The sequence below is a fragment of the Echiichthys vipera genome, assembly GCF_963691815.1.
Source record: "Echiichthys vipera genome assembly, chromosome: 4".
Lineage (NCBI taxonomy): Eukaryota > Metazoa > Chordata > Actinopteri > Perciformes > Trachinidae > Echiichthys > Echiichthys vipera.
The window spans coordinates 14,665,894-14,692,193 of record NC_139829.1 but is presented as its reverse complement, the minus strand read 5'-3'; the positions used below and the strand labels follow the sequence as shown (position 1 = coordinate 14,692,193).

Sequence of the window (26,300 nt, the reverse complement as noted above, 5' to 3'; positions counted from 1 at the left end):
TTAGCAGGGTAATAGAGGGCTATGGTTCTGAGGATCTGACAAGGAGATGATAACAAAAGTGCTTACTCCTCCGTTCTCCCTGCACTCCTCCTATATCATTTAGAAAACAGTCGCAGTGCAGCAGCAGATCATGGCCAGCTAATGGCCTTAGAATATTACTGCTGCCACAGTAAGCAACAATTAACATTACTCAATTTGTACAGACATTAATGAGAACATCATTAAATCTAAGAATTTATCTGTTATTCTATTGCTTTGCTATGCTCCAATAAATATTTGTGATCACGCTCAACAGTCAGATGCCAAATTAAGAAGAGAAATTAAGAAAAAGTAAGATTTGTTAGAGCTGTGGAGGCCCAGAGTTGCTCTCAGGATTGAGCTTCCCATTATGGACTCACAGCTGCTTTGTTTAAGATTTCATACCCAGTGGTTTTGGCAGTTTCAACCATAACATGTATCTGTATTCCCAGAAAATGCCCCAGGGTTCTTTTCCAGACGCATTTATCATCTCCTGCAAATTATTATCTTTGGAGAAGCTCCAGATTAGACACCTGGTGACATCATAAAGTTGAGTCTAAGTTCACATTGTTCAGGCTTACAGGGAGTGTCTTCCTCTTATTCCCAAATACAGGCTGGAAGTTCTGACATGCAGGAATACATTTTGTGGCGATCCTCCTTGTTTCCTCTTTATTAAAACTTGAGTCTTACTTTTTTAGTTTTGGCCAGTTATGAAAACAATGTGCTCACTAAAAATAACGGCATTTGTTGAGATGTTGGAAAACAGAGACTTTGTTTCAGAAAGTCTGACTGGGCAAAGAAGTTCAAGCAGACAGGCCATTGGACAGTTTGAAAACATGCCAAAACAGTGTATTTGGAGGTAAAAGGAAAGTAAGTGCATGTGAAATGTCTGTGATAATCTATTATTACACAGGAAAACGGTGTGCACACAGCTACAGAATCTTGTACCAGGACCTTTAAAAAAAAAAGGCCCAACTAAAGTATCTGTTTAAGTGTATGCTATATTTACAATATTTTCACTGCTTCACTTTGCCATCAGAAAACGCTCTCCTTTGGCACTACATTTTTCTCACCGTATTCCTACGCATAAATGCAACAGCTGAGCACTGTATTACTCAGCAGAACAGCAGTTTGAGTCAGACAAATATAAGGGGGAAAAAAATCTGATCTGATCATGCGATTGTGCGGACTAGTGTTGAGTATTATGTTGGACAAAACTACAAAATAAGACCCATGTTGTATGAAACAAGAATTTCCATTATAGGACCAATATGCACTGTATAACACACACACACACACACACACACACACACACACACACACACACACACACACACACACACACACACACACACACACACACACACACACACACACACACACACACACACACACACACACACACACACACACACACACACACACACACACACACACACACACACACACACACACACACACACACACACACAACCAGACAGTAAAGCAGTGCGACAGAGAAGAAACAGAATGAAAAGTGACCGATTAACATCTCAACAGATACCAATATATACTACGGGCCTTTCCCAGTTTGTGGGAAAACCAACCGCAGAGAAAGTGTGTGTTTTCTCTATTCTGAAGATAAAAAACAAACACAGGAAAAAGTAAAACAATATAGCACATGCTTATCCCAACAGGCTCATATGATGATTATACTGCAAGTGTCCCTGTTCTTGTTCTGGGGTGAAAGCCAATAACATGTGCATGTCTGTGTGCTTGTAGTGGATTTGGATTTAACACTGCAGTAAAGGCAACCAAAGCCAGAGTAGATTTCCAAGGGTGTATGCATTTTGAACCATTGTGGGCGACCCTGAAAGGCCTTAACAATAACAAGTAACTGTTTCCCAGGATGACACCTCGTGTATGTATGTGGTGTGTATGTGTGTGTGTGTGTGTGTGTGTGTGTGTGTGTGTGTGTGTGTGTGTGTGTGTGTGTGTGTGTGTGTGTGTGTGTGTGTGTGTGTGTGTGTGTGTGTGTCTGCATTGTCTCTTGCATTCTCTAGTGTGTGTGTGTGTGTGTGTGTGTGTGTGTGTGTGTGTGTGTGTGTGTGTGTGTGTGTGTGTGTGTGTGTGTGTGTGTGTGTATGTGTGTGTGTGTGTGTGCGTGTGCGTGTTCTGCCATGCCTAAGAAAGTGACATATCGGAGCGGCTTCCTGTATCTATAATTCATAATGCAGGCTCTAAACAAAGACCGGAGTGTTCGGCTCCCATCAGACAGGCTACAGGGGAACCGACACAGTTGCTAAAGCTGCAAACAAAATATAGCTGGGTAGCTAGGACCTGGAGCTAATAAGAGGTATTACATACTGTGACAGCAGGAAAAAGCACACAGGCTGACAGCCACATGTGGAATAAGGGATACTATTTTCTCTCTGTCTCTTTTTCTCTCCACCCCGATGGATTTTCTCTGACCCACATTATCAGGAAACAGACAGGCAGACATGTAAACAGGTCTGAATATGACTCAGTGTGCTGTCTGCACTGAAACAAAAGCTCTTTCAACATCGTCCCATTTTTCTATTCTTGTGATAAACACCTGTAATCACCCCACACTCACCAGGAGGACAATCAAGCAATATTTAGAAACTCCAGCTCCAATTATTCTCAGAGGACAGATACAAAATTTATGCCTGTTGTCCGTTGAGGTTTATCTTGTCTGCTACATAGGCAGAAGCTTGTCGAATTAGCCACTCTTCGCTAAAAAAAAATATTTTTTTTTTTCTTTACATAAGGTGCAGTGATAGTCAAAGATATTTTCATATCAGTGAGTGACTACTTTTTTTAAAGCTTTAATGCTGGATACAATACAAAGATTAGTTAAATTACACAGTAATACTGAAATGATTAGTTGATAAATTGTTGAGTCAGGGGAGAGGAAATTAAAAATGATCAATTTGTGTGATCAATTAATCATTTAAACCTGCAATAACTTCATTTATTTATTTATTTCATCATAAATAAATCACCTTTTAAGTTGATATAGCAAAAGTGTTAGTTAACAGTTGCTTTTTTAAACATCCAGCAGTTATGTGCAACATTATCATTCAATTGGAGTTGTGTTTCTGTCCACCTGATGGATGAAGTCCAATATTCAGTCCCTTTTAGCTCAGTCTTTTAATCTCTACCAACTCCTGAGGGAAATATTTGCCTCTTAAGCTGCTAAGTGTTCCACTATGTTCACCAGCTGGGTTCTAACAGTTTGGCACTGAGCAATAGTGTAAAGTGGGTTTTAAAACCTTTTTTGCTGAAAACAGCAGCCTGTTCACAGACAGAGACTGCAAGTAGAATGGACCAAGATCAAACCAGAGCGGTGTGAGAAACTAGTGCCTTGGTTATTTAAAAAACAAGCTAGGACAGCAGTGGTATAGCCACAGCATATGCTCTTTCAAATTCTGAACACTTAAAAATATCAATATTTCAGAATAAATCAAGTATTAAAAATTTGCTTTCTAATGTATGCAGTGTATACTTGATATGGGAGATCCCGTTGCTTCTATGTATTCAGTGCATTGAGATGTAATGATGATCCCACAGGGCCTTACTTACATCTGCTACTGTTTCAGTAACTCCAGAGTCGATGGGACCTGTATTTGCTGTAATTAAAGTGCTACATTTTGTTCATAGCAGCAGGTGACATTTATGGTGCTCTAAACACACAAATTGTCATGGGCTTTTGCAAGACAAATGAGCAATTATGGTGTAAAGGAAAAAAACTCTGGAGAGAGAGTGAAATGAGGTATGTTAATATTGAAAAAAGAAAGATGAGCCATTGCAGAGATGGCAAAAATAATGACACAAGGAAATGGTATGGATGTGGCAAAGGTTGAGTTGGAAAAGTGGCCTTTCGTAACTGATGGAAGTATCATTTCTTATCTGGCATTGTGACTCATCCTTAAGAGCAGCCAAAAATAGCTTTATTACCGACTGCACATGCAGTACATTCCCCTCTTATTAAACCATGACTGGTCCACTTGCCTCAAGCCGGTATATGGTCCCACAGACCATCTTCGCCCCACTCTAATGTTTGATTGCAATAACAATAGAAACATTTTTAAGCAACTTTCAGTTCTGAATCAACACCTGCTGCCATTGTTACTGTTCTGTGTTTACAAGTAGGTCATTTCGGAGAATGTAAACACAACAATAAATGATTGCAGTGTCCTCTGCACCTATGGCAACATAAGGGCCCCTGCCAGATCCTTTTTTTAAGAATATTATTTGGCTTTTAATGCCTTTATTTGACAGGACAGCTGAAAGTTGATAGGAAATGTGAGAGAGAGAGAGAGAGAGAGAGAGAGAGAGAGAGAGAGAGAGAGAGAGAGAGAGAGAGAGAGAGAGAGAGAGAGACGGCAAGGACTTAGCCTCTGTATATGTATATATATATATGTGCCTGCTCTACCAGGTGAGCTAGTGAGTGCCTCGCAATGAAGAAATTGATCAACAAAGAAATAAAAAAAGGCACAGGAAGAATAAGATAAACAGAATTACAGAGAGGGAGAAGCAGAGGAAAATACTGAGGTTTAAAAGCAATGTGTACAGTGTATTCTATTCAAATGGCACCTGACCAAGGAAAAAAAAGGTCTGGAAATAGCCCGATGCTTTCAGATTGTTTGTTCACACCTCCCACACTTCCTAGATAGAAGGAGACAAATCACATTAAGCATCTAAAAACTGTTGAACCCTGAATTGGTATGACTAGAGCCGGCAGTTTAACCGTGGGCAGAGGGAGCTCTGCCTCTATGGACTATTTATGCAAGGCTTACTGTTTACAAGACTTTCAGCTCATCCAAGCCTTTCAACTGTTGTGTTTAGGTTTTGCCCACAACAATCAGAACACATCTGAAATTCCCTAAACATGTAAAGCAGGGTTCTGGCATACATGCATATTCTAGTAACTGTTTAAACCTTTCTGTTTGCTGAACAATAGCAACATGTAATCAAAATGTTCTTCGGCTTTGAACACATGCACTTCAGTCTACTTTACTCCACAGAAAGAGGCACAGGTAACTGAATGTTAAGTTGGCAAACATATTAGAAATGCTATGTTTTCCCTGTTCACCTTACAAATGTGGCCAGTTGTATTTAGTTTATCCACCCAGGAGAGACAGACAAAATTAATATTTATATTTATAAGTTGCTGGTGGGTGATATAAATAGTTCATTACCTTTAATCAATCAGTAAGAGCTGCAGTGTGCTGTAGTGAGAACAAACCATATTTTTACCCATTTACTGATCTAACACTATCAAACATATCCTAAAATTTTTCCCTGCACTCTTTTAGGCCTAAAATAAATCTTCATGTTTAAGAGCCTCTAAATCTGGAAGCTTGCTCGCTGCAGAGCCTGGGAGAATGGAGACACTCAACAGCTCCATCGCCAAAATAAACAAGCCAAGGAACACAAGCCGCGTGTGAGCCATAACAAGATGATTATGGTTGTGGCAGCTAGTTATTGTCGCCTGATATGGAGAAAGAGGAAAGGTGCCATGTCATACCAGCCTCTGCTGCCAAGCCCATAAACTCTGTCTATTATCCAACAGAGCTGGGAAATGATGTTCTAACTGAAGAGCAGCCGCCAGGGGGAAAGCTGTAGTGGTGAGGTATTAAATGCAGCACTGCCACTGCATGATGTGAACTAATAATGGGGATATCCATTTTGCATTCTGGCCCATCCTAGTGATAGCCAGGTTTTACAAATCAAAGTTTCTTCCTTCAAACTTTCAGTTCACCTCTGAATCTGCTTACTACAACGTGACTGAGAAAGCATCTGAAAAAGCTGTGTCAAACCTTAATCTTCTAAATGTGTGTGGGGTGGCCTAAATAAGATCTAAAGCTATAGCCAACATCTTGTAGTGTGAGCCTTAACTAACCATGTGTGCCAGGTTCTAGGATAAGTGGCACTCAACCCCTTTAGCCAAGGGCTCCATTTTGAAACAGTATGCATTTTAATGTATTAGGTTGGCACAAGGTTGGAGTGGGGGACATGGGCAACCGAGCTGTGGGTGGGTTCGTATCTGTGTGTGTGTGTGTGTGTGTGTGTGTGTGTGTGTGTGTGTGTGTGTGTGTGTGTGTGTGTGTGTGTGTGTGTGTGTGTGTGAGTGTGAGTGTGAGTGTGTGTGTGTGTGTGTGTGTGTGTGTGTAAAAGAGAGAGTGCTCGCACAAGACGAGTAACGGTTGCTATTCACAACTGTAAGACCCTTTTTTTTCCACTATGTGGCAGAGCTTTAGGATTACCAAGGCAGCCAGCCTGTGCCCCCATGGTATGTAGACACTGTCGCTCTTGTACACAAGGGAAGAGGGTGGGGTGTGAGGGGTTGGAGGAGGACTAAAGTGTGTGTGTGTGTGTGTGTGTGTGTGTGTGTGAGTGTGAGTGTGAGTGTGTGTGTGTGTGTGACAGAGAGAGAGAGTGAGAGAGACAGAGAGTTTACAGTACAGCTTGCAGGAGACAATGTCAGCTGCCCCTCCAATAAAGCAGAAGCATTTCATCACTATCCGAGAACACAAAGCCAGACATAAATATGGTGCCATCAACAAACATACTGTAGTTATGATAAGAGACAATGATGTTTTCCATTTATTTGCCATTCGGTTCCTGTCACAATACAAAGTCAGTTCACTGAGCAGTGTTGGCTGGATGATGATACACATTTTTAACACTTGAAGTTCTTTGAAAACAAAACCAAAGTTACAAATGTAACAAAGGTTCTATGAATCCTGGATGAATGCCGTAGGGAAATTTTTAAGCCAGCGCCCTGCCAAAGAAAACCCCCATGTGGACACAAGTAAAGTAGTCTTCAAAAATGAATATGTTTTATAAGATGACTACTTAGAAAACAAAACTCCGGCATTCACAAATTGCCTGTGATCCTAGTTTTGGAGCTGTATGTGCTACTTTCCATTATGACTAATTCCTTTCACAGCTGCTGTCTGAAGTTTGATTCCATTAGTGAAATGAAAAAAAGGTTTTGTAGAAAATCCTGTTTATATTCCTCACAATAGAGTATTGTCTACATAGGATGTTTTAGTCGCTCCTATTCTAATCAACACAGCTGTCTACACAGGCACAAACTTGGTGCTTCACTGGCGCTTTACAATCACAGTTGCAACCCCAATTTACTTTGAACGCTTCAAAACTATTTTCTTCACTTATACGTGCATAATTAACTACAGTGATTGTGTATTCTGCTCTAAGTGCTGCCAAACCACAGGTGACCTACACTGAGTACTGTGCCTGAACACATTCCTGTGTAAACACTGAGGAATGAAACTTGTGTAACATACTGAAAGACAGTAATGTAATGTGTAATATATCAAAAGGCATCAGTACAAAATACCTAGCCCTATAACCAGGTAGACCAAAGCCATGCTACTCTGAGCGTGGAGAATATTTTCTAAAGCAATACTTTACATTTCAACAAAACAGTCAAACACCAGTGTAACATCAAAGAGGTTGGGTGTTCAGTAAGACACCGGTGACAATTTGTTGATACAGGCGGAGGAAGCACTCTCTGCCCTATCATTGCATGTCAGATGACAATAGTACCAGGCTCTAACCCACTCATTATAATCATTATTTAAAGGAAGGGAAGAAGCCGACAGCTCATATCCTTCCATTGCCATTAAATCCTTTCACAGACAACTGTTGTCAACATGAAATGCAGCACAATCCATAAAAAAAAATGATACAATAATCAGACCCACATAAATAAATACCCAGGCCTGTCGATGGTGTGATGGTATATTACATCATGAATTCACATACTATATTTGCATTATTACAAATATTTGGCATTTTAATAAACAAAAACAGCCTTTTTACCCCATGTATGCCTATCAGCCAACTTTCACTGGTATGAATGGATGTGATTTGGCTCTGTGCTTCTGTAATCAGTGTGCCTTGTTAAAACTGAAATAGATTTCTCATCCCAGCATAGTTCAGCCAAGAGGCAGAGCAGCATCGAACAATAAATTCAAAAACTCCGACAAGGAAAAAACACATGCACATCTGAAAATCTCAGTCTTAAGCACTCTTTTACCATCGCTACAGGCTAAGGCAAAATGGCAGCACATTATCAGGGGATTAATGATTACTTCACAAACTGTGTGTGAAACAAAACAGGCTGAATAACTGGAGAGAAATAAAAGCTGATCACAGGAGTGGGAGGTGTGAGAATAAAAGAGGGATGTTAAATCAATGAGATTTAAATGGGAGTCACCGTTGGATTTGCAAGGTTGATGGCGTCCCTATCTGGGTCTCAAGCATGTACCGTGGGTGTACTAAACAACATCCAAACATCCCCAAATCCCCCAGGCGGCTTTTGAGAGGCAAAAGAATCTGGGAAAGAGACTGAGGAAAACAGGAGTGGAGGTTAGGGAAGGCAGGGGGGTGAAAGAGTGAGATATAGAGTGTGTGTAATAGGGAGAGAGAATCAATGGGTACCCCCAGAGAAAATAAAAGCCATGACATCATCGTATGGCAACAAGCAGGGAGGGGGGTGGCGAGGAGTAGGGGGGGGGGCAAGTGTACCCACAGTCACCCATTCTGCTTCTCGGGGCCCATCCTCTGGAATGGATAAGAGCCGAACAATGCGCTCTCGATGAATGGGATCCCAAATCCCACAGGAGAAAAACAAATCACCAGTGGGAAAGGGGGAGGGCGAGGGAGAGATGGAGAAAGAGACAGAGAGAGATGGAGAGAGAAAGGGAGACCCTTAAAAAGATGTGCACACAAAGCAACAAAGCATCTTGGGACATGTAAAGCAAGGCAAGTAGAGATTAAGACAAAGCTGCCTTTGTCCCTCCTGGCTGGTGGGTGGCTTGGTGCGAAGGATTTGAACGTGGTAGCATTTACATCAGAGCTCTCCAATATATTGATCGGGCCATGTAATCCCTCAAATGATCAATGAAAAGGTTGGATCAACTCTGGGTGTGTTGTTTGTTGGGTTGACATGACAAGAGCATGTGGGAGGCAGGAACAGGGCTTTATGTAACTCGTCTGGGGAGGTTTGAGTTGCGTTCAAAGTTTGGCCTGGTGCCCGTGAAGACGGTTTGACAGAGACACGTGAGGCAGGCAGGGATGTTCAGGGACCCTCTGATCACAACACCTCCTCACAGAAGTCAAAATGGGATGTTTAATTGTGTTCCTCATCGCACAGTGTTAGTGAATGAAGTCACAGCCTTCACCAGGAAGGCTAGATTTGTGTGTGCGAGAGTGTACATGCCTGTGTGTGTCCATGCAAGTGTGTGCGTTTTCTAACAAAGAGCTTCCGTTCCTCCGTGATTACAGCGCGGGTGCTGTAAGCCAGAACAGAGAAAATAAATTAGAATCACAAGAAGAAAAAAGTCTTTCATGTCTGATGCTTTGATAACAAAAACAAGCAGGTTTCCACAAACTAGAATAAGTTGGCTTATAATTCAGAGCTAGCTGGGGACAGCTTGACACAAAAATTTCAAACAACAAATGGAAGATTCGCTCATGAATAACTCTGAAATAAAAGAAAGGAAGAATTGCAATGTGAAATTTATTTTTGGAATCATAAAAAGGAAGATGGTGGAAAAAGAAGCTGTGCATGTGTTGAGGTAGAATAATACAAATGTGAAAGAGTCAAAGAAACCGACAATTCAGAAGCACTTGTGTATGAATGAGCACAATTACCAGCAGGGCTCCTACTGTATGATGCTTACACGGCTCCTATGAGAAATCTGAAACAAGATACAGCTGGAACTATTCTTCAAGTCTCACAATAATTCCAAGCATACTGAACTACTTTGGCATCATATCAATCAGGAACAGTGAGGGAGAGAAACACTTATGTTCTTGTTTCAGAGGCTACAAGAAATGGACAGTTGACAAACTACAGTTTTGTCTTTCACTCTTTTGATTTGACTGTACAAACTGACATTTAGTAAAGAACTGTGTGCAGGTAAGATGTAGGAAAGTTTACTTTTTAATTTAATTTGTAATGGAAAAAGAGGAGAAAGGGGTAAAAGGTAGACGAGACATTGACTAGAAGTCAAAAATCATTGCCTGAAAGTAAACTAAAATAACTTCCAGCCAAACACTGTGGCTGAATACGAAATTGCAAACTTTTTACTTTTTCGAATGTGCTGCAGCTGCCCTTACACAGTATGTGCTGTTGTGTGTAGTATGCATACAATACTACTTCTCAATAACATTACAGCTTGAAATGATACCCTCTTGCTCATATACGCTGTGCAAAGGAGTGTGGGTCAGAAAATCCAGAAAAGCATGTTGGCCTTTTAAGCATACTGCATTTGACATACTAAATATTTTTCTAGCATACTAAATAGTGTGGCAGATGGGTATTGGAATGCAGAGTGCATCTCTACCGGCTTCGAGGTGCTGACCCTGACCTTTAACCTCTGACCTCAGTGTACAGGTTTGGAGCAAGGCTGCAACAAATATCTTGACATTGTTTTTAACAACAAATTACAGAGATTAGAAAAATGTTTCTAAATCGATTTTAGAATAGTCCACAAAAGGTCAGACATTGTGAAAAAGGTCCTAAATGAAGTCTTTAAATTGTTTATGAAACCCAAACCAATTCAATTTGAAATTACACAAAACAGACAAAAACAGTAAATCTTCACATTTAAGAAAGCTATAAACTGGAATGGGAATAAAACAAGTAATAAGGTGCTATTACTACAAAGTAATTCTCAAGTTCATTATCAGCAATCAATTTTAGTGTCCCTATCAAGTAAAGGCTCTGGGAGAAAGCTGTTCTTGCTCACAAACTTTGATTGAATGTTTGAGGGCCATACGAGAAACACAAGAAACATCTGATTGGTATTCTGTCTTGAAGCTGATTTTAGTTATATTTCCCTTTTGAGGTTTGAAAGTAAGGGCGCACTCACACTGTCCTAAAAACCGCTTTGCTTTATCAATCCTCATCATGTCTGTCTGAAGCTATCAGTTAAACATTTCCTTTGAAGTCTGAACCAGCATGTGGAAGCTACAGTAGCTCACAAGCTCTCATCCTGTGCCTTTGCGGCCTAGCGTATTCACAATAAATATGGAAATTGGTGATGGCTTCCTTGCAAGTGGATGTTCTGTATTATAAATGTCACCCTACTCTTGGCCGGCGGAGCAGTGGCTCATTCTTATGCCATAGGACAGAGTGTCAGAGAGAGAGAGAGAGAGACACCAAGGGACTGTCAAGGGATTTCAACTCTCAGCGACATCAGAGTGTCTACTCGCATGTTTATGAATTAAAAAAAGAAAATGCATACTGTGGAAAAAAGAGGGCTAAAACGATGAAAGTAGAGGGACACAAAAGGAAAGAAAAGAGAGTGAGCCAACAGTCACCAAACGTTCAGGGTGCCCAAAGCTCATCACAGTTGTTTTACACACAGTAGCACACACAGGAGTACAGTACACTCAAGGGGGTTACAAAAAAGATGTAAAGAATCACAAGATGATCAACAAGTGAGAGGAGAAGAACAAAAATATTTTTCTGCTCTTTTTTTGGTGGAGGAATCCTTCCTTTTTTAAAAATACTTAATTGTTTTAACGCTTCCAGCCTCTAAAAGCTATTGAAAGTATTAAATCTTGACACTTATGGTACTCACAGTTAGAAGAACTATGATATGTCTGATAGTTTACTTTCCCATCTCGATTACATGCTTAAACAGTTGGGAATAACTGAGCTAGATGACTCCTTTTGAAACCTATGCCCAATGACGGCCCCTGATTTTTTCCTCCACATGATATCAGATGCTTGTTGCATGTAAGACTTAGACTTAGACTTAGACTTCTCTGTATTGATCCTTTGGGATGACTCCCGCAAGGAATTTGTGTTTCCAGCAGCTTACAAAAACACAAGGGAGGTATAAAAAAATACAGTATAGGATAACCAATAAACTCTTAGCTAAATAAATACCGAAAGTATACAAAAAACAATAAACAGTAAGCAATAAACTCTTAGTCAAATATATATGAGGTCGAGGTAAGAATACAGGTCAAATAAATTCACGGAACAATAAATCAGATAAGTTAAATGCAGAGAAAATGTATAAGATAAAATATGTATGACTGTATATGACAGAAAAGAGCAGTGAGATTCAATTATTGCACTAAAGTTGTGGATAAAGTTATTGCACAAAGAGAAATAGATAAGTGTCCAGGTATGTAAGAGTAGATTATTAATTGCAGTGAGTGGCTCCCACTCCTTCCCTTCTGTCCTCTTTATTTCCTCCTCCCCCCGAGTGAGGAGTTGTAGAGGATGATGGCCTGAGGGACAAAGGAGTTCTTGAGTCTGTTGGTCCTACACTTGGGCAGGAGCAGCCTTCCACTGAACAGGCTCCTCTGGCTGCTGATGACGGTGCGCAAGGGGTGGCTGGCATTGTCCAAAACAAGGTAACTTTTACAGTAAAATGTCAGTAGTCCATGGTCCACAACTTAATTTGTCTTTCACCCAAAGTGATTTGTCAATATCATGCAGCATTTTAAAACAACAAAGACTGTGCTTCTTTAAGTACTGCAAATAATATTATATCCACTCATCAAACCTGGGTTTTGCAGTTTGTTTTTGATGATGTTGGGCAAAAAATACATGATCATTTTTCATCATATTGTAATTCAAATGGTCTGAGAGAAAACTAGACTTCTGCAGCTCCCCTTGGGTTTGTTTTAAGGCTTAACAAAATCTAGCCTTTGACTTTCCTGGAGACCTTGGCCAGTCACAGGTCATTTCAGAGAGAGAGATAGTGTCCCTATTGGCTCAGGACAGAGAGGGGAGAGGGAGAGCTACAGGAAGAGTTCTCACTCTGCTTCCAATTCTAGTGTTTTTTTGTTTTTCGCCGACAGCTTTCAAAGTATCTTCGTTCTCTCTCCATCACACTGAAATCTGTTGTTTCCTGCCTGTCACATACTATACCTGGATCCACTACATTATTGTTGAACTGAATTATAAAATGTTTGCTGCTGATTCTGTTCCAAATATTTTGAAATTTGAAAAAATAGCCCCTTAGACTTACGTTGATCATGTATTAAATGTACCTCTTATCTTTTTTTTCTAGCTACTAGTTGATTGTTCTATTTGATTTCTATGTGTTGTACATTCAATAAAAAGCTGATCAGAAAAAGACAATAATAGTCTAAATACCTTTAAATGCATGATCATTCAACACAAAATGTTAGCTTGATAAACTATGTAGCTTAATGAGATATACTACATGAGAGTTGAAAAGACTTAATTTGCTGTGCATTCATTCAGGCTTTCACCACTCAGGTTTGTTGAACCCCATCACAGGGAACTGTGGTGTGTATGTATCTCGGTGATTTTACCACAGAAGCATACATCTAAACCTAAAAAAACAATTATTTAGTCTAGGTTCTCATGTCTTGCATAATCCTTGTGCCTCATATTCTGAGGTCGCTTTTACCTCAGCAAAGAGTGTAAGCAGCACAGATAGGAAGTGAGGGATTAACGGCACACCAACTTAAAATGTGGTGCAAAGGAGGCATGTATGTGTGCCCCACGCTACAGCAGCCAAGAGAAGACGGTTCACAAATACCAGGTAGCAGGAGGAATGCCACCTTTTGGCTTCATCCCACAGAGATTAAACCTCTGTAGATGACACACTTCAGAGTTTAATGGGTAGATTGTGTATTTCAAGGTTGATGTTCTAAAAAGAGTAGAATTCAATCTAGAGTCTGAATTGGTATGCTTAGCAAAAATACAGATAAAGGCAGATTCCTGGGTTTTGATAAATGGGAATTTACACATCATTAATAACTACAGGTGAAAATGCCTGAGACATCCCATATATACCATTACTATTACAGCTACTGCCATTAGTCCATAGTTCACAATAACAACATTAATTGTGGGGGAAATTTAATCAAATTCCCCACTTCCCCTACACGGTTCATCTTTGTTGTCGCCTACCCATCCATCTCTTCATCTTCTCTCACTGCCATCCTTCTGTTTTCCTCATCCTCTATTCTGCGTCCTTCCTATCACCTTCCCCTGGATCCTCATCTTCTTCCATTCATCCCATGCTCAGATCCTGTTTTCTTTCCTACAGCAGAGTACTTAAGTATTTTAATGTCTCAGCAGCTTCTCTTTTGGGGGTAACAAACAAGCTGTGTAACAGGTCTCATGTCATATCTACAGTGAAAATTCTACATTCCCATCAATCCTTGTGAATAGAAATTACAGATATCCCTCTTAAAATATTACAGGGTGGATGTGATATATTTACCTGTGCGCAGCTGTACTGCAACACTTCCTCAGTACAGCAACTTACCACTGAAGCCGATACAAATTCAGTTTAGGAAATAGCAGCTCCCCTGGGTGGGGTGTTGCACTGACTGCTGCATGGAAGTAGAAACAGCGATCTATAATTTCAATATATGCTGTTGGTCCACACATTTTGGAGGGAGAGGGGGAAATGTATCTTTTATTGTCAGGGGGATTTTTTTTCTGCTTCAATGAAAACAGAAAACTGCCTCAATATCCTAAAAAGCAGTCCATGCATTTGTCCAAATATGTCTTCTAACATCTCCTCAACGCTACTGTAGATAAACTGTATGTCACATATTCTTTGGTGAAGGAGATGTGAAGCTCCCTGGCAGTCCTCCTCCTCAGGGAGAGTGTTAATGAAGCAGGAGGCTGGTCAGATGGGAGAGTCTCTGACTCTCCACTTGGGTTCCAAGCAATCAATAATATACAGACGGCTACCCTCGCCTTCCTCTTCTTCTATTTCATTTTCTTTTCTTCATCATCATTATTTTTTTTCCCTTTTGTGCTTTTGTATGTGTTTTCACCTCCTCTCCCTCTCCCTTATACCCCCCCTCCCCTGACCCCTGTCTAATTTCTCCTATTGGAAGTTTTGCCTTCCCCTCTCTTTTAGACAGTTTGCAGTGAGATGTTATAAATCTGCCTTGTAATTAGCATGACGCTTGCAGCTGAATTTCTTTTCTATTTGCAACTAATTTACTTCTCAGTCATCACAGTGCTTTGACATTCCAGAAGTTGTGCTGAGTAATTCTCAAAGAGTTTGGAAGAAAACACACTTACTGTCAGGAAACTCTAATCGGGAAACACCGATGGAAATAAAATAAAAAATGTGCACACTCAAACTGCCTTTATACCAAGTTAAACGAGGTATTCTATCCATCTCAAAGATACTTTACTGCCTGAGGGATGCATTTGCACCTGTGAAGCAACAGTGCCCCCTGCAGTTCACCACAGGATTTGCATCTCAGTAATGTTCACTGAAGTTGATCCCTCCACACTTTTTAACCAGCCTTGTTTCAGCCTCCCAGCTATCTCCTCCACCAAGGGGAATTGTGTAAGTGGATTTAAATAAATTAATGCCTCTTCTGCTAGCCCAGGGAAAACAGCAGAAAAGAGTCCAAAACAAAATAAAATCAAAATGCTTTCGCATTCACAAAGATAAAGAAGAGCATATATATTTTCTAAGCTTATGCCTATAGGCTCACATTTAATATGGCAGCAATTTGAATATGTCATGCCTAATTCCACATTTAGGCTGAGGCGGCATTCTCTAGGGACTGAATACAAAGCAGTGTGCAAGAAAGACACTTGACTAGTCAGCTGGAACAACGCTATCCAGGCTCAGGGAATAATCAGTCCCACCATTTTGAGACCAAAACTGTTTTAAAATAAATAAATAAAAACAGTATCCATGCCAACAAACAGCAGTCCTGTTTAGCATTTACAATCTGCAGAATATATTTAAAATATTGGTTAAAGCATCGACAGCACTTGATAAATCTTACCTTACTTAGTATGTGGGCTTATCTAAGGTTGTTTGAAGAATGAAAAGAGCATATTGAGTTCTCACTCCTTTTGTTACCTTAACAGAGCAATCCTTGTCCCAGTAGAAAAGAAAGAAATGAGTAAAGGAGGCTCATAAGGGTGGCTATATAGCAGTAGCTAATTGGGATAAAAGCAAACTGTACAGACTACAAATGAATAGGAATAGAGAAATGCTACAGTGGAAGTCAAAACCATATTTGTATCATGATCTTCAGTGTTGGGTTCTTTTTACATATACACATATTTAGGGTAATGATTCATTAGGATGCTGCACAAAATCCTTAATGTAAAAGTCTGTTGTAATACACTGTTTTAAATTGACACTAATACATATTTGCAAAGACTGAGTATTAATTAAATAAATCATATCTAGGCATCACTAATGACCTCCCTAAGGCAGACACACTAAAACGTATTGTAAATACAACTGGATACAGTGCATTAATGGATACAGTTCAATGCTAGCTACAGTGAAACCCTCCAATAAATGCACATACTGTCCAAAATCTCTTCCACAGAGAAAATCTCTCTAGAGAACAAAGACACCCGGGAGGCTTCAGTTAACAAGCTCCCTGATCTCTGGTCTTTACACTACAGTTACTCTGGAGCCAGATGTCCGTCTACCTCTGGGTCAAGACAGACACCAGTGGGATTACCATCTAATAGCAAAGAAACACGGACAGATTGGAGATGTTTCTCATTTGGCATAAACACAGGAGAGTTCTCTGATAACAGAGGATAATAAGGTTTTCTTAGTAGTTAGTTTGAGTGGTGAGAAGCAGAGCAAGAGAGCTAATTACAGTTGTGTAATGTGTATGCATACTACATGTGTGTGTGTGTGTGCTGGTTCACACCTCAGATTCTTCACTGCGGAGTCCCAGTTGGAGTACAGCACTGGGAGATTTCAGTCTGGCTTGGCTGGACTGGGCCATCTGCAGGTTCAACTGCCAGCCGACAAACTCCAGCTGCAACACGGAAATGGAGCCAGTCCAATTTAATAAATGCCTTAGACACAATTTTAAAGACGCTGTCAAAAACTTTAAGGTGAAACTTTCCCCACAAAATAACAGTGGAAGCAGAAGAATTAGTATAGACCATTTCATAGCTATAAACACGGAACCTTTTAAATGTCTCCAAGTTTATTTCCTGTTGTAGTGCAAGGAAAATATGAAATAAGGAACGATCATGACGGCATGGGATGTCTCACTATAACCCATTATAGCTGTGCTGTTTGACCTTTGACTGAAAAATGCTTTCACAAAATAAAACACATTATGTGATGTTCACTGATGTTTTTTTTTTTATCTAAATATGCTCATTTGTTTTCATGGTATTGGTCTGCAAACAGATGATGGCTCTGCTGCAGCTCTATAAAGTATAACTCAGCCCAAACTCCTGTTTGGTCCAAGATAGCTGCTTCACAATCATACATGACTAAACGGGGTAGCTACTTTATGTCGAACGCTACAGAAAATAAATTTACAGTTATGTTACATTATGTGGAAGATTATCAATGGAGGATTACTGCAATCATTTTCATTATACACAGCAAAACTCTATGACTTTCCCAAAACATTCTTTGGTTTCACTAATTCGATGACTTTTCCCTGCCTGGAAAATCTGATTTTGACTTTGACTTTTCCAAGTTTCCCATGTAGTTCACTGTGACGTCATCAACAGTCGGAGACCAAAAAATATTTAAATTACTGTAATGTAAGACCAAGAGAAGCAGCGAATTCTAACATTTGACAACCTGGAATGAAATGTTTTAAACTATAAATCTATCGTTGTAATATAAATGTAATAAAATAATTATATTTCAACAGACTATGTAATAAATCTAATTGTTGCAGCTATGATTTGTTCTAGACTTCCTGACTTTTCAACTTATTATAATACGTGACTTTCTCTGATTTTTTGTTCCTGGTTTTAGGAAGATGAGGCTGCAACCTTGGTCTTATAAGAATAATAAGTGTCTTTAGATGAAAATGGAGTGTGCAAAAGTTATTAATGGCTTGAATGCTGACCATAGTGACCAGAAGACCTATAGCTAACATTATCATCAGAAGTCACTGCATTATCATGCTTATGAAAACAGTAATCATAAAAATTAAGATTTACATCTGAACTCTGCTTTATGTCCTCAAAGTTTAAGTTACGTTGTTTCCAAGCTGCACATTGTCAGACTATCACGCTCAGTCAGCTGCAGCAGTGTGATAGATTAGCAGTACTGAGTCAAGACAAGGCAGTTAAGTGTTTTATGATGCAGAGAGAGGCCATAATAATAAACCATGTGTGACTTATTGGGTCTGGATGCTTCAACAGCATAGACAGGTGGAGAAGGGATGGGCCACATTATTCATGACTGCAATAGCACATTAGCATGAATAAACATCACAACTCTATGATGTGTTACTTATTTTACATTTCTTTGGTAAATTGAAAAAAATTCCTCTAAATCAATTATTTGAAATAAATATATATGCTTTTTTAATAGCATGCAATACAGATTGACTAAATAAATGACTTATCATAAAGACAAACAGTAAGCAGTACCATATATATGTGTTTCTAATGTATTTCTGTATTTGCTGCTCCATCTTGTTAATATTTTTGGTGTGTTCTGTGTTGTCTGGCAAGTAGAAGAAGTTTGATCATTTCCAAAGGAAAAGTCCAGCCGAGTAAGGAAACTCACTCGTGCATAAAAGCACATGCTACTCTTCTATCAGGACTTAAACGCAACATGCATTTATAACATGCATTTGTAAAATTTTACAACCAATAAATACATAGGGGGAATCAAAAAACATTTCTAGACATTTAAATTTGAAGATGGTGTTTCAAACGCAAATGGTATTAGATCAATGGACTTAAATGTAGAAATACAGGCGTAGAATACTGACATTTGTTCAAGTTAGGTTGTATTTGTTTATAATAGTGTTTTGCATTTGTTTTAAACTGGTTTGTATTTGTTTGGTGGTTTAGCAAATTTGTGAGCACCTAAAAATCACTCACAAATCATAATTCACATTTGTATTTATTTGTGGATCATGAAACATGCATTTGCAAAAACATTGGGACTCATTTCTCTCCATAGGTCACCCCTAATTTGAACAGGGTTTAATTTATAGTGTTACTAATGAGACAGCAAGTAAAAATTTCATGACATATCATATTCAGAAAGGTACAACAAGGTGGTAATTAAAGTGTTTACTGGTTTCTTGAATGGCAAAAGTATAAATCTTCATAAAGGGAGGGGGGAAAGGGGCACAGACCAACAGCTCTTGGCTGTTCATCTTGAGCTCTATTATCAAATAAAAAGGTAAAAATGACACCATTGTTTTTTTTAGAAAGACATCAGCCTATTTTTTTGTTTAAAATGTCTATGTGCATTTCACATAATATTGCACTGTTTATGACTCCTGTAGCCGTGCACGTATGCGTTTGTGTATGTATGTGCATATGTTTGTATATGTGCAGGAGCTACATGCATTTGTGTGTGAGTATGTGTGATGATATGCATGTTTCTCTGTTTCCTGTACCTGCGTTCTTTTCGTTTTTGTCTCTGCTCTGTGACGCACTTTGGGTGACTGTTACAGGTCTTTTTAACTATGCTATATAAATAAAAGTGAACTTGAATATCTTTAAAAAAAAACATCTTACTCAAAGTCAAACAAGTGACTAAACACAAAACCCTGTTTTCTATTCAGTAGAATGTGTGTCAACAATGCAATGAAGGTCATGTTGAGGATCATCGGGTGTCATGGTCTCCTGATGGCAGCAACACATTCATTGGGGAGAGGAAGACTTGAGAGACCTACGCAGGTGTGATATCTTCCTTAATATGACAGCAGCAACATCTTCAGCATAATGTGACTGATGCGTACATGCAGCTTATTTACACTGCGTTAGATCTTTATTCCCTTGACTTTGTAAGGATGCTGTTTGAAGTGTCAATGCTTAATCAACTAATACAGGGGAACACATTTTTAAAATGTATGTGACAACTTGTGTGAGCTGTGAAGGAAACTGTGGAAGAAAGAAGTTTTTGTAATCCAAACAGCTGGAATGAATTCACAAAAAAGCAGGTCAGCATTGATATTGATAGATTAATGATGATTCTTAATTTAGTATCAAGAGACCAGAATGAAAGGGCTGGGTGATAACTCAATGTGATAATTTAGCATCTTTTAATGGAATCGTATCATGATGAAATCATATATCGAGATATTGTGATACTCAGTAGTGTCTAAGTTGTCAATATCAAGCTCAACTCAAACTTCTCAGAATATTTTTTGAAAATCATTTGAAAATTTCAGTTTATTAGCCATTAGAACGCTCAGATATATATCGTCAAAAATATATAAAACATCTGTCGTATATGTATTTTTCCATATCGCACTACAGTTCTTAATAAAATGGGAAAATATTTTTGTGTCAATTCACACAGTAGTACACAGAAAACAGTCTTTTTACCATGTGGTTATATCTCATATAGACTATTAAATTACCAGAAAACATGCTATATTGCTAAATAAGTTCAGAGTTAGTGCTGAAAAACCGAACTGAAAAAATAACCTTACCTTTTTTGAGACAAAAGTACTGTGCTTTAGTTTCTCCACAAGCTCAGGTCCGGCCGTGGCCCAGGTTTGAGAGAACACCTCAGCCTTGTCTGGGTTTAGATTAACTGCCTCCAGCTGCTGCAGCAGAGAGGCCGGCTTTACATTATGATACACTGCCTGCAGAGGAGATGAGATAAGAGTAGTAATTCAACAATGTTTGATACTGTAGGTGATATAGATCACTCTTACAGTCATATTCCTATTTACACCCAAAACATTCAACATTGCTACAATACAACAATTGACAATACAACAGCGACCCCAACTGGAGAAATGGGTTCAATGCAATCCACACTAACTGGCACACAAGCTACATATATGTTGAGGTCTATCTTTCTTTGAGTCATCATGTTTCTTTTTTCTCAAATCCAAAGCAATGTAAATCTACAGAACATTTTTTTACTTGGCCTCCTCCATCACATCGAATTCCTTAAGTCGAACCCTTTACAATACTAAATATTCCTTAAGAACATAGAGTTTTTATACAAAGAACTTCAACCTAGCAAAATTACCACCATTCACAATCATATTCTAAACAAAAATTAGGTAAAACTCTAACAATAATGTAACACATTTCACATGACCACCTCTCACCTGCTCTAGTATAAAGGCAGCAGTTTCCAGGACAAGACTGAGAGCATGTTTATCCAACGAGAGCGCAGCCTGAAGTTTTTCTTCCTCCTCTTCACTGAATGTTCGCTCTCCCTGTGTAGTAAACAGAATTTACTGTGTGTGAAAAATCCCTGTTTTCAAGAAATGAAAGATAAATAAAAAGCTCCTTTCTGATAACGATCAACTACTTAAAAAACAAAAGTTACTGTACTTTATGTTCAGAACATTAATATAGCCGTAATAACTATTTTCTATGTAAAGATGTCCCGAGCATGTGTGATGTAATCATAGTTTATCTGTTGTTGGTCTTGATATCAGTCTGGCCATGTGTGCACAACACGTTAGTGCGCGTAGCCATAAAAAAAACGTTCAGCCCACTTTTCTTTCAGTATTTGGAGTAGAGCACCTTTAAAGCATACAGTATGTGCAACCATTCAAATTCAATTTAATCTGACATTTTGGACTTCAACATTCGAGTTTAGGGGGTTTACCCGGTGTGAATAGATCTTTTCACAATAGCCTTTTTAGGTTTTTCTGAGCAAAAAAGGATCAGATTAAACTAATAACATTAACAATGGCTCTATTCTAATTAAGTTTAAATGAAAGCAATGCCAGTGAGCAGTCATGCAAAACAGGCAGTATTAAGTATTAACTACAACTGTGCTTTTCATACTTTGACAAATATTATTATTATATTTATTATGATGATTATTATTATTATACAAAGGTGTACTACTTTCTCTTAGCAAATCAAACCGTAAAACTAAACAGACAAATTGTTTTTGGACTGAACGACGGACACCTTGACAGCCAGCTAAGTCTTGTGAAAAACCAGTATGATCAACAGGCCCTGGCAAGTGTGTGCATTCATTATATCCGAGTGTGACTGATGCTCGTGTAAGTCATTAAACATGCCCTGCTCTCTCTGGCAATACAGCTTTGCAGCCAAAGACTCAAAAGCCTGTTGTCCTTGGCACAGAAAACACTGTGTGCAGTCTCTGTACCTTCAGATGAAGCTTTTGTATTATGCGTGAGATCAGCCTGGTGAACTTGTTCCCATCAATCGCGTTGATGAAAGTCACTGCTTCTTTTATGCTGTTTGGAAAGAAGAGTGTTAATGACGACAGCGTAGAAATCACTCAGATCTCTTAGATAAGAAACAGAATCAGGGTTTACTGCCAGAGTATGATGTCTCACATGAAAGCTGTAACACTGGCCGCCAGTCAATTTCAAAAGGTACTTCTATACATTGACAACAAACAATCATAAACTATAAATACATAGCAATGACAACATACAGCAGACAGTAGTGTCTCCTACCCTACTAGAATAGGATCCACTAGGTGAATACGAACATTACAAGTGTGAAGAGCAGTGTAACAAGGTTGTGTGTACATACGTTTTACGCATACACAATCAAACTGCTACAGTAGTTTCTGCACGGTGTATACACACACAACTATTCCAGAAGCTGTCTATATATGCATTAAGAACTAAGGTAGTAATAATATCCTAGCTATGTAGAATGGTGGACTTTAGGCTCAGCTGTGCACGTAAAATGATGTGCGTTATTATGTATGTATATATTTTTTCTCTATATCCTATCTAGTCCAACAACATACACTCTTGACTTTTGATCCTAAACTTACTTCCTTGTAATATGACCATCAATTAACAAATAGAAAATAAAAACTACTTCAGTCACAATAAACACATTGTAGCACTACAAATAATCAGCCACTACGGTACATCAAAGTATAATTAGAACAGCTGTGACTTTTAACCCCAGTTTGTGTAACTTGTTTGTACATTTGAGATGTTTTCACTCAAATGCACAAACACTACATTTGATTTGATTTTAAATTTTGTTTTAAATAAATTCAATGTAAAAAAAAAAAAAAAGAAACAGAAAAGGTCAAAAAGAAAATAATAATACTACACAACTAGAGTCATAGAGATACATGAATAAAAAATATATTTTTTATTTCTTTTTTGACATGTCTGAAAAGGAGTGGGAAGAAGTAAAGTCTTATTTAATGCCACTCCTTCTCCATAATTCATTGTTGGTTAATTAACAGATTCCTCTGACATACATCTATTTTTTTCTTTATTATATATATTTTTATTTCAAACTCACATTTTTTTTTTAACTTTACTTAACATATATCTTACAAAATACAATTTATTTCTCATATATTCTATCAAATATATATATTGTGATTTATTGCATATATATTTAATTTAATCAATAATTATAACTTGATACATTTTCGTATCCAAAATATAAATTCATTCAGAATTTAAAATGAATAAATAATAAAAAATATAAAATAATAAGTTACTACATTGCACTGGAGTCCCATACTATGTCATGTGTTTAATTATATTAGAGGTGGTCATTTGATTGCCCAATTCTCTCGTCTAGTATAAACCTAAAACAATGCATTATAGTCCCAATAAATGAATTCACTCATTTATATTACATTCTGAAAATGTTGGAGTATACAGTCTTTCTAGAAGACAAAAACACTCAAGTGGACTGCTAATGTATCCCTAAAGACTGCAGTACTACAAGAAGGAAACATGCGGCTGTGGTAATTGAAAGGTAATGTTTTGGTTTGTCTCTGAATAAGAAAGATGCCCACCTTTGTGTTTCTTTTATAAAAGAAGTCATTGTTGTCTGTCGCTCTCTGTAAATGAAAAATGAAGAGTTGAAAAGTGTCGAAGGAGCAGCAGCATCCTCAGATTGTTGTCCTTCCTTCTTCCGGTTTGTCACGAGCCGACTCATGTGACAGTCAAAGCTGCGCGATAATGCGCAGCGAAGTGCAACACAGAGAATAATGAACTATGGAGATATTTGAGTTAGAGTGTCAGGTCATAATGTTACCTTAAAGCAGCTAAACATTAAAACAATATAGCTGTCGGACTCTACGGAATAAGCGATGGACAAACGGCTCAAACTGCTTTTTTTATTTATTCATAAATATTGATTTCAGATTAAGAACAAGCGGACAATAAGCAAACATAGACTTAGACTTAGACTTCTCTTTATTGATCCTTTGGGATTACTCCCGCAAGAAAATCGAGTTTCCAGCAGCTTACAAAAACACAAGAATGGTATAAAAAAAAAAATACAGTATAGGATAACCAATTAAAAAAAAAAAAACAATAAACAGTAAGAAAACATAGATATTCATACAGATAAGACCAGTGTACAAATACTACATACACAAATATAGCTATATAATATATATAAAATATCAAATTAAAGGTTGAATATGTAGAATCTTTATTAAAAGCTATATTTTTTTGACGGATTAAACAATGACTTTCTGTCACGTTTCCATTGTAGCAACCAATAGCGTTAGGCGTTGCAGGTTGCCAGGTTGTCTGTTGTTGGGTGCCCAAATGGCTACATTTCTCCTTGATCGGTAAGCGTAGTTTCATGTTTACTTAGCTGTAACGGCTAATGGTTACGGTCAGTCAAACTCCTCTGCAATACTTGTTTTCATGGTGCGATTTGCCGTAGGGGATGGGTTCAAACAGGTTCAAACAGACTCCGGTCTCCTGAAGGCTACTGGGCCGGGTCTGATAAACCTGGCAACGCCACTGCTTTATTTTTTGTTATTGCGACTACGGTCTTGAGACACTAGATGGCGGTGTCCTGTTCATTCTCCATATTCAACCTTTAAGTATATATGAAAAACAACAAATTTTAACATAAATAAACAATGACAACTTTAGTCACAATAGGTCAAACCACATAAAACAATTCACCAAAATACGTCAAAGTAAACGGCTCAACCTGCTTTTATCTGGAACAAATACTCATTACCTGCAAATACACATAACTTTATGTCTGTGGTAATAGCAAAGGTACGTCTTAGTGAAACTTTTTGTTTCAAATAATATTACTGTGGCCAAAGAAGTGTTTGCAGTTCAACCATGCATTGTTTCCAAGAAGTTTGCAAATGTGTTTGTTCTATATTTATAAACATCTATTAATTATTTACTAATTATTTAATTATTTTCATTTATTAAAAATTAAATAGGTCAAAAAGAAATCTGTGAAAAACTAGTCAGAGAAACTCTTCCCCCCCAAAACAATTCAGTATATTGTAACTTCTTGTAGGATTATTGAATTTGCATTCTCAAAAACTATTCTATATTATAAACATATAGAAGGCAACACAGCTCTGTTGACAATACATAACGGTACATACATAAATTAACACAAACAAAATAAAGTACATAGTACATACATAATAAAGAAAAATACTTAAGGCAAGGCACTATCCCCTTCTATCATTAAATATAGAGGAACATTATTCAAACATATGTTGATTGTGTATGCTGATAGCAGCAATAAATTAATTATCAGACATTTTCTTTTTGACCTGTGTGTAGCAGCTACCTAGGTGTATGTATTTTAAAGGGTAGGCGTTATAAGCCTTAGCTTCTGCCTATTCCCTTTTTTCAGACCTTATGAATTTTTTTGTTTGTCATGAAATGTCTTTGTCTGAAATGTCTGAAAATAAACTGAACTGAACTGAACTGAGAACTGAAATAGGTCTCTATACACAAATAAATGAATGCATCACTCAGTATTTGTATTTTGAGACCCTATCAATAAATCAGACATTTTTCTAACAGAAAAAAGGGAATATCTGTTTTTTTTCAGCATCTTTTTGTATAACGAAGATATTAATTTAATTAATTTTTAAACCAATTTAGTGACGATTTATGATTTTCACATCTACATGACTAAATATGATATTGTCCCATAACTATGATAATAGTACATCCCTAAAAGAAAGCGGAACATTAGGCTGACTCACTTCCTCCGCCGGTACTCATTAGTATGACACTTGGCGGAAATATGCAGGTGCTATATAGCAGAAGATGAGCCTAAGCTGATAGTTAGTTCACTTGTAGTTCAGAAACAATGGCTTTGAGTATCTGAGAGAGTTTGTCAACCAGCGTCTCACTGCCGCTGCTGAAGAAATACTCGCAGCTTTTCAAAGACATATACTCGAGCTCGAGGAAGAGACCCATCGTCAGCGCAATCTGCTGGATATCGTTTGGAAACCTGAAATAAAGTTACCCAGAATAGGTAGGTACAAGTTTTTTATTTTACAGTTATTTTTAATAACACAGAAAATAGGAATTCAATTTGTATACAATCCAAATTGATGATA

The 26,300-nt window shown here is 38.1% G+C and overlaps 1 protein-coding gene across 3 annotated transcripts in view; it reads right to left on the bottom strand.

The window, feature by feature from the left end:
* The window catches only part of commd10 (COMM domain containing 10), a 119,057-nt gene extending 95,186 nt beyond the window's left edge, over positions 1–23,871 (bottom strand). For all 3 annotated transcript variants that reach the window (XM_083912748.1, XM_083912747.1, XM_083912749.1), the window contains exons 1-5: positions 23,748–23,871; positions 22,107–22,197; positions 21,085–21,195; positions 20,452–20,607; positions 16,723–16,833 (exon numbers count right to left, since the gene is read on the bottom strand). In XM_083912748.1, the coding sequence (XP_083768874.1) occupies positions 16,723–16,833; positions 20,452–20,607; positions 21,085–21,195; positions 22,107–22,197; positions 23,748–23,776 (498 nt within the window). In that variant the 5' untranslated portion in view covers positions 23,777–23,871. The remainder of the gene's footprint in view (positions 1–16,722; positions 16,834–20,451; positions 20,608–21,084; positions 21,196–22,106; positions 22,198–23,747) is intronic.
* Between the last annotated feature and the right edge of the window lie 2,429 nt (positions 23,872–26,300).